At 37.5% G+C, this 10,000-nt stretch overlaps 1 protein-coding gene across 1 annotated transcript in view; it reads right to left on the bottom strand.

Annotated features, from left to right (window-relative positions):
* Positions 1 to 10,000, bottom strand: part of LOC137979359 (polypeptide N-acetylgalactosaminyltransferase 2-like) — a 23,580-nt gene that overhangs the window by 7,399 nt on the left and 6,181 nt on the right. Inside the window, exons 4-10 of the mRNA XM_068826597.1 lie at positions 8,118 to 8,185; positions 7,563 to 7,628; positions 5,334 to 5,455; positions 4,051 to 4,138; positions 3,414 to 3,501; positions 2,847 to 2,950; positions 1,333 to 1,459 (exon numbers count right to left, since the gene is read on the bottom strand). Coding sequence (XP_068682698.1) covers positions 1,333 to 1,459; positions 2,847 to 2,950; positions 3,414 to 3,501; positions 4,051 to 4,138; positions 5,334 to 5,455; positions 7,563 to 7,628; positions 8,118 to 8,185 — 663 coding nt within the window. The remainder of the gene's footprint in view (positions 1 to 1,332; positions 1,460 to 2,846; positions 2,951 to 3,413; positions 3,502 to 4,050; positions 4,139 to 5,333; positions 5,456 to 7,562; positions 7,629 to 8,117; positions 8,186 to 10,000) is intronic.

The raw sequence follows: 10,000 nt of genomic DNA, 5'->3' as shown, positions 1-10,000 counted from the left end.
GATTCAGATTAAAATTGTCAAACACCTGCTCATATCTTTATTATCATTGTTGCTTGAAAACGCCAGACATGCCATTTTAAATCATCACTCCATGTATTCTCATTCTGGAATACGGTCAATCGAACGCACCCATACAGTATGGCCTAAAAAATGAAAGTTGGTTAGATAGTTATCAGATCTGTCTTTTTTTTTTTTTTTGGATCAGGAGAGCATAACAACTGAAGAATAAAGCCTCTTAATAGAATAACTGTCCAATCATATGCTAGCTGCATCCCATCTAAGAGATAATGATTATTTATAAGGCAATTTTCAATTGAACCAAAACCAAAGTACATGTAATTACTTTGGCCAATCAAAAAGGATGAAGACTATCCGGTAAACTAATCAAAACTCGAAGTAATTAAATGTAGCCGACACAAAGTGCGGAAAAATGTGCATGCGCGAGCCATGATTGGTTTTGATTTCACTTCTGATTGGTTGACAAAATGGCGCGAGAACTTTGAACCAATCAATGAGTGATAAACCTAAGTAATTATCTTATTACTTTCGACACTCAATTGAAAACCGCTCTAATAAGCCCTCTAAGTTTCACCTAAAGTACTGTTTTTATCTGGTATTGCTATAATGCATAAATAAACTGAGATAAATAGATAGCTAGTTTATTGACAGATACTTTGGCAGCCGATTGGCTGAATTGTGTATTTACAGTTTTAAAAACGTACACTACTGATAATTTATTTCTAAATACATTGATATATACAACATAAAAAAGGGATTTTATTTTAAAACTATGCTACTGTACATTATTTTCCAGGCACGATGTATAATTTGTAAAATGGTCTGTTTTCCATTTCTTTATATCAAAGCTCTTTTTATGGCTAAGCGAATAAGTTTGTTTGTTTGCTGCGGGCAAAAGTCTATGAAGGCGATTTTCTTGGTCATTTAACCCTTTGACGTCCAAACCGGCCAAAAGCGGCCACTCTGTCTAATGCCAGACGATTTTACTCATCAACGGGGAACCCCTGGGCGTCAATGGGTTAATCACTCACTGAAAAACTATGTCCCCATTATGATAAAATTAAATGGCCTATTACATACAGTTTGATTGTAATTTAATACTGTGGGAATTCCTGCTCTACTTAGGTCCTCAGAGTATTCAATAGATGGTAAATAATGGCCAAAGCTCTCTTCTGTACACGCTCTACAGTGTATCATTCTTTAAATACATCGGAAGAGCATAATGAAATACTGGTGCAGCGTAACTTAGGATTGATCTTATACAGGTACAATAGAGACACAAATGAGTTTCTAAAATGAGTTACCAGTGCTTACTTTTGGAAGACATTCATGCTGCCCCCTGGGAAGTTATACGGATGTCTGTTTCTAAAAACATGACCAACTCTGGAACAAGGAATGATTTCCATGCTGCCTCCGCACTGCCATGCTCTGAAGGAGATTTCTGTCAACCAGAGTTGATAAAGTTCAAGTCAAGTAAAGAGAATTGTGCAATTCCATGTGCAACGTTTTTAACATTACTCATTATTAATTAAAATTCATGCATCATTACCACAATATATGAAAGAAAAGTGTATTTGAAGTGTGGGTTGTGGACGAAAGATTGAAGTGCAAGTAGATTACAACTAAAGCAAAATTAATGTTCTAAGGTCACAACTCTCAGCCATCCATTAAGTTCAAGAAACAATACACAGAGCAAAAAATAATTCTCTAAATTTAATTTACATGTCGCTAGCCATGACCCTAAGGTTCCAACCCTTGATGCACAAACATTCCCACAAACATTCCATCAATTCATATTATTTAATAACAAGACTTGTAAACAAATTTGAACTGACAATATTAATTATTATTACATTGTATTAGCATCGTCAGGGTTCTCCAGTAGACTATTGATGTAATTAATGAGTAACATTATGTTAAACTAAGACCGAAAAAAAAAACCGAAACAAAACATTAGGAAAGGAAAGGAACTTTATTTAAGTGTCCAATCTTCCAGCACTAGAACACTAATTGGGGACAATGTAAATTGAAATTAACAAATCAACACAAATCAAATCAAAATTTGGTTTTTGAGCAAAGGGGAAAAACAGAAGGACCCAGATAAAAAACCTCTCGGTGCAGAGTAGAGAACCAACAAACTCAACCCACATAATTTATGCCACCAAGTCTGGGAATTGAACCCGAGCCACATTGGTGGGAAGTGAGTGCTCTCACCACTGCGCCATCCCTGCACTCTTAAGATGGATTGAGAGAGTTAACAGGCTTGGGCCTGTCTTGGTCAAATTGCCATCACATAAAATTAATCATTACTCCCTTGTCCTAAAATTAATGAACACAAATTACATGTATTATTACAGTAACTACACTTGTAACTACAGATTGGTAATCCAGGGGCTGTGGAGTACGAGGGGCTAGGCTTTGGTGTGGGTCATGGAAGTGTGAGGGGAGGGCGAGGAGGTTTAGGAGAAATCAACACCGTAAAAAAAGTAGGGGGCTATCCCCTATCCCCTACCCCCCAATCCTCCCTTTCTGTGTCCCCTGTAATCCCTCAATAATAATAATAATAGTAAATAAGAAATCTTCATTCCCAAGCATTTCTAAAAATCAGTCCTCAAGTGGAACCATTTTCTAGGGCTGCATGTTACACTTGTATGACAGTTACACATATGTGCTCAATATCAATCATGCACTGTACCAGCTTTTTGGCTCATAGTTACAATTTACATGTACATACATGTACCGGTAAGTTTCAATTGCCAAGTGAATAATATGTACAATGTATTAGCATGTACTGTAGCATTCAGCCTGTTTAGAGGAATAAATCATACCCAAATTTTCGCCTCCCCAGATGTCCATATCCATGTCATATTTGCCTATTCTTTCAAACCATTTCTTGTCAATGGAGAATAATCCCCCAGCAATAACAGGAGTTCTAAACATCATACATGGACACAACTTGATGGTGAGTACAAAGTTTTAACTAGTAACAATGTAATGAGCTTCAACACCATTAGGTTACTTTAAACACTAGAGGTACAGGTTAGCTAAAAAAAAACGAAGGAAAACAATCATGGCTTTCAAATGTAGTCAGCTTTTTTAGCTTTTTAATTGTACTACATGCAGTTTAACTCTAATACGGTAAAAAATATGCAATACTGCAATCTAGATTAAATTCTCTGACATGTTGAAGAACACATGCTGTTCACATAAAATGGAAACGATTTCAAGATTGGATAAAATTAATTACTGCACTAAAACAAGCTACAAGTTAGTATTGATCTACAAGGATGACAAAGAGTTTTAATTATTATAATAAAAAATTAATGGTACAGTAGATCATGCAAAGTCATGCATAATGGGAGACAAACAGCATCATGTTTACAATGTATATGTACCTAATGGGATCAGTGGGTCGCCCAGCACGTTCTGCGAGGACATTTGATGGTAAGTAATCCCACTTGAAATTCAAGTTCCATCCAAATCCTATAAAGAGACAGAAACCACTTGCATTTTATCCTACAATGCTCGAACTTTGTATGCTTTGTATGCAGTGGTCTGGAAGATTTAATAATAAACACTTAATGACTGGTCCCGAGGGAAACAGTTCATTTTGTTTCCCGAGAATCTCAATGTTTCCCCGAGGCGCAGCCAAGAGAAACAATGAGATTCGAGGGAAACAAAATGAACTGTTTCCCCGAGGGACCAGTCATTAAGTGATTTGTTATGTTGCAAAACAAATGGGTCAAACATTTTGAAAAAAGCGCTCAGATTCCAGCGACAACATCAGGCCACCTTCAACTGCACGCTCTGATCACGTGCAACAGCGGTCAACATTTCGCGGGTAACAGTGAACTGTTCCCCCTTTGACGTCATAGTTTTCGCACTGTTGCCCGCTCATGGCATTTGGCGGTAAACAGTTTCATTGTGAAATGTCATGTGACCATCAACTAGCCAATGAATGGGCGTGCTGTAGCGGGAAAAACTCCAGCTATATAACAATGTAATTTTAAAAATCAAGTAAAGTAAGTTTACCTCCTCTTAGATCTGATGATGATCCCATGTAATCAAAGGTGTCCATACTAATAACATCAATGATAGGACTTACTATCATATTTCGTTGCTTAAAGAATGCAATAAAAATATCATAATTAGAACTTAAGACAACCTTTCAGCAGCTGGCCATCTTGGGTAAGATGAGAATCAAAGGGGTAATTTTCTTCAATTCATTTCTATAACGAAGTTAACAAACAGTATTAAAACGGTTCAGCATGTACGTGCTGTCAAGTTACTGTATGATTGCATGCGGAAGGTTGCTGAGCACATTAGAAGCATAAGAGTCACAAGAGGCAGACTCTAGCTTCCTGAGTACTTAGAAAAACCTCCACAGTGAATTTACATGTAAATCTTGATAGTACATGCACAACTCATTACTATTTGTTTTATAACATAACCAAAACATCTTGAGACAGTTTGTGACATCTTTTGTCTTCTTTGAATGCTTCTTGCTCACCAACTCATTGAGCTGGTTTTCAATAAGGACTCTTTCCATTAGACAGTACTGACTGGCCAGACTGGGCATTTGGGAGGACTAACTCTTCAACACCTTCAATTAACACATTTTGAGGATGATAATTATACTCCTCTAGGAGAATGCGAGGGATTATCATGCAAGTGTTCCTTCAAATTGTTGCATTTTCTTTGGCCGGCCCATTCTGACAAAAGGAAAGTGCCCTAAGCCCTGCAAATCACTTTGTACATGTACATGTAGGTGTCTAGGGCAAAAAAGCATAGTCTTTTTTGCATAAAGAAGAAATTTCAGCATTCCTAGCAGCGGATTATGAATTACATTAATTCACAGAACTCATTGAATAACCTACATGTAACAATAAATAATGCATGTATTTTTAACATGGACAAATGTGTCACTAATTTAGTGAAAACTATTCCCATAATTTTGGCTTTGCTTTTAATTTCAAACCTTAGGCTTAATTAGGCCTAAATAAAAGTTGTTGTTTCTGTATCAATTGGTAAAACAGTGACCTGTGACCTGTGTTTTGTGCCTGCCTCAAATTGAGACAACTTGATCAAGGTTGAAACAAGTTGACCTACATGTACATGTAGGTTGAAACAAAATGACCTGGTTTGGAAATGAATTTACCTACATTGTGTAAGGAACAAAATGACCTGCAACACGTACATTATTATAAGAACTATTATCAATAACAGCCAAAATGAAGAGCTTGGAACAGGGGAATTCAATCACGACATTGAAAATGAGCCTGGCCTGCTATCCAGAAGACCATAACTTTTTGTACCTCCTTGATCCTCTTTAGGAGTGGCTCCAGCCAGTTCTTATTACACTCACAATGACTATCTAAAAAAGTAAGCACTTCTCCTTGGGCTTCATCAGCACCACGTACTCGAGAGCGCATCAATCCTGCAAAGCAGGTCAAATATTTCTGTATATATATTATAAACTTTGCTAATTTTTCCATTGCTTAATGTAATTGAAATAATGATAATACATAAAATGTACTGTGAGTTAACAAAAGCAATATTGCAGAGCGCTTATAGCCTGTGGGGCAGGCATCAGATGTCCAAAGGCTGGATAAGCTTATCCAGTGGATAATTCAATATCTCACAGTTTCAATCAGACTGTGCAAAGATTTTAGTTTATTATATAAACACCAATGAAATACAAAGTGAGCTTTTCTTCATAAAAGAAGATAACATGTTATTTTTTTCACATGTGAAAATCGCACCTTCTGGTGCCTTTCGTGGAATGATTTAGTATTTCAGTGGTGTTTACATAATACATAGAATATTACATGGCTGCTTCAAGATACGAAATTTCTCTTCTTGTGTTGAAAAATATTTCACTCGCTCACTGCACTCACTTGTGAAATATTTTTCACTGCACTGCTCAAAAGAGAAATTTCATATCTCCGTGCGGCCATGTACCGGTAATATCCTCTATTTAGTATCACTCAACTAGTGGACTAATGCAAATCCTGCATTTTAATTGACTACGCTACTAGAGGACTATTAGTAATAGTCCTCAAGTAGCGAAAAGCGTGATGCCTTCTTTCGTTTTATTCCCAAATAAATATTTCTTCAACTTGCATTTGTTAAATTTAATATTGCCTTTTCTGTCCGACTAGTTGGGTGATACTAAAACAATTAGACCCTTCGCACTCAAGGGCCATGGGTCAATAGCCCATTCGGCTTCGCCAGAAACCCATAAGGGTTGAAACGTGTAACGGTCCCTTGTGTGCTGGGAAACAAGCTTCTGAATATTCAATTTGCTAAGTACCATATTTGGAACAACAAGAGTGAGGGGTTTCCAAATATGGTACTTAGCACTGAAACATTCAACCAATCAGTTCGCACTGAATATTCGGAAGCTGTGAACGCTCGTTACACATTTCAACCCTTATGGGTTTCTGGCTTCGCCAGATAGGCTATTGACCCATAGCCCTTGCGGGCTATGGATCTAATTGTAAAATAATTGCTCATGTGACCATGGATAAACATACTTCTAAATAAGCATATGTAAGTAAAGTTGAGTACAAGCCCATTGGCCACTGGCACCAACATTTTATGTGCCTTAATTGCACAAACATGTATACATGTAATTATGTATCCGGCATTTGAACAACTGGAAGTACATGTACCTAGCATTGGCAGAGGTTTGGGACACACACAAAAATGGACAATGGTTATAAAATAATGGCTCTCTACTCTTGTCACTTATGATAATAGCAGGTAATTCAAAAAGTGATTCATACACATGTTTATACAGTAAACCAAAACATGCCTGCTATTCAGCCCAAGTGGCTGCAAAAGTACATTGTAGAAACTACAGTGAATTTAATCCTCAGGCAAGTCCAACAGGAGAAACTTGTCCAGCTAATCCATCAATGGCAGCTCCGCTTCCTTGGACACATCTTGAGGAAGCCAGAGGACGAGCTTGCCAATAAGTATGCCCTATACCACCCACGGCACGGTAAAAGGAAAGTAGGACGTCCCAAGACCCTTTTCCATCAGTACATCGCCAGGGTGATGTGTCAAGATAACCCCCTGACACCGGAAGAGATCCGGCTGATGGCTCTAGACAGGACAAACTGGGGAAAGCTCGTAGCCGACTGCACCGCAGTCGGCTGAGTGAGTGAGTGAGTGTGTACTACTGTAAGTGGGGGTGCTAATGTCTCCAACGTGCAGCACATGAGCAGGCACATGTATATATACATTGTAACACCATCCAAACCCAGTCATTCTTTCTTGCCCAGTCCCTAAATGCATGTTTTTTTCCAGGGACATTTTCATGGCTGAAAAGGTACATTGTAGAAACTACAGTGAATTTAATCCAAAAAGCCTGGCCACTGCATAAATAAATAAATAAATAAATAAATAATTATAATTAATGTAATCTACAACCTAATTCCACCTATGACCACAAGTCAGATGATACAAACACATTTTTTTTATAAGCTGGTTAATGCATTAAGCAAGCTAAAGAAATTACAGTAGCAAACCTTTCTTACCTTGTCTTTTGTCATTTCTAAGAATTTTCACCTTAGGAAGCTGGGCTAATAACCTGCCATCATCAGCTAACATGACAAACATGAATTTATAGACATGTTATTAAAATCTCATTAAAATAGTCAATGATCTGTCACTACATGCACACCGATATAATTATGCTGACTCCCTAAAATGAGTCATGAATGCTACACACAAAAATTCTTAAAAACAAACTAGTTCGAAAAATTCTTAACCAAGGAAAGTTTTAACTACAACATCCTAAAGGTGCTGTTAAACTGTGAAGTGTTTTGTACAACTTGTCTTGCAATGTTTTGGCAACATTGAGGCGGGACAAGTTGCACAAAACATTTCACAGTGCAACACCCTGCAATGGCCAAAATCGTTGCAAGACAACATATTGCATGTACAATGCACATACATGTAAACTGTTTTATTCCATTGAGCCTACTTGATTTTTGCTAAAAAACTGTTAAACTACTGAATTAAAATTCACATTTATTTTGTGCTTTAATGGCATATTACAAGTAATTATTATGATTCAGGCTAAGACTTACGGTTATTGCTAAAATCATCCACTAGAATTATCTCTTTCAACAAGTTGGGGGGACTTCTGTTTAGGGAACTAAAATCAGAAAAGATAGTGGAATGTATATTAGGCTACATGGACATGCCTAAAACGTATGGGGAGGTAATGTGGTGGAGTGCTTGGGGTTCCCAAATTGCAGTCCCAAGTTCTTGATTTCAAGTCTTCTAATGTCATGTATTCTAAGCACTATCTGAAGTTGTTTTGAGTAGTCCCAGTTCAACTTTTCAGCTTACTTACAACAGCCAATCAGAATTCTTAAGCCTACATGTATACATGTTTAAGTACCTTATGCTAGAAAAAATGAACTTCGACATAAGCATCAAAATTAACCACAAAATCTGCCATTTTGTTTGAAAGCACAGACGCGGGGAATCTGGAATGAGAGCTTTAACTGGTCAGACTGTGCTGTGTTTTGTTTTCACACGACGCAAGCAAATGCAAGCATAAGCGCAAGCACAAGAAAAAGGAAAATTTTTAATCCTTTTTTCTTCTGCTTGCAACAACCCATTTTCGCTGTGAAATAAGCGCTCTTACGCTTGCACTTGTGCTTTCATCGCTGATGAAAACCATAAAGATTTGTTGTGATGCACTGTAGGACCCATTAAGGAAGTAGTAAACGAAGTACATAAATTTTACATATAGGCTGCCAAAATCTTACTGTGCAACGTGCCTTACGTGGCCACCCAACAAACTGTCACATTTGACAATTTACGTGTAAACACGTCAACTCAACAACCCATGCAACGGTATTCAACTTACAACTGTGCGAACTTTCCAAGGAGGCATGACTATCAATCAAATTTACACATCCTGATTGGCGGACAGTTAGTAAAAAACTTTGTTAGATGGCCACGGTAAGGTGTGTCGCACTGTTATAGAACAACTAGTCAATATATATGTTGCAAGTCATTTTGTTCCTTAGGTTAATTTGCAACCAAACTAGGTCATTTTGTTGCAACGAAGGTCAACTTGTTTCAACCTAGGTCAATTTAGGCCAGGTACAAAACACAGGTCAAAGGTCATTGTTTTACCAATACAGAAACAACCCTTACCGTTTACAAATGCTACTGTGTACATGTAACATTAGGCCTAAAAACTTTTGTTTAGGCCTAAGGTTACAATGTAGCTTTAATGAATGTTTAAAGGTACTTTCCATATTGGTAAAACAATAACCTGTGATCTGTGTTTTGTACCTGCCCCAAACTGACCTACAATCCTGGCCAAAATTAGTTACCGGACAGAACACAAAATGGCTCAGACAGTGTACATCTATAAGCAGTCTCCATAACCTTATTCAAGCTCTCATTGTCATTTGCAGAAACCCCCCGCCCCCCTCTCCCTCACAATCTTGATAGCAACTGGAATCCTTTGGACTGTACATAAACACAGCAGTGTTTTTAATGCAATTTTAGATCACCATGCCCCTATCAGACATATGCGTGTGAGACAATCATCAGTACCATGGCTCACGTTTGACATAAAGAAAATGATGAAGGAACGAGATTACCATAAAAAACATGCTATTAAATACGGCTCGCACAACAACTGGATACTTTATCAATCTGCCAGGAATAAGGTAAATTCTATGATGCGTAAAGCGAAATCTGACTACTTTCGCCTGAAAATTGATGCGTCCAAGGCCACTGACCCTAAGGCGGGCTGGAAATTAATAAATTCACTTACAGGCAAAGGTAAAAAATCTTCCCCTGTCAATGATATCCTTGTTAACGATAAAATTGTTTCTGACGATAAAGATATTTCCGAGTCATTTAATGATTTTTTTGTAAACATAGGACCAACTTTGGCCGCTGAATCAACGAAAAGGTCCTCCAATAGCGTTAACACATATCT

Source organism: Montipora foliosa, chromosome 12 (assembly GCF_036669935.1).
Source record: "Montipora foliosa isolate CH-2021 chromosome 12, ASM3666993v2, whole genome shotgun sequence".
Taxonomy (NCBI): Eukaryota; Metazoa; Cnidaria; class Anthozoa; order Scleractinia; family Acroporidae; genus Montipora; species Montipora foliosa.
Note: the sequence above shows the minus strand (reverse complement) of the source record. Positions and strands in the feature narration are given on the sequence as shown.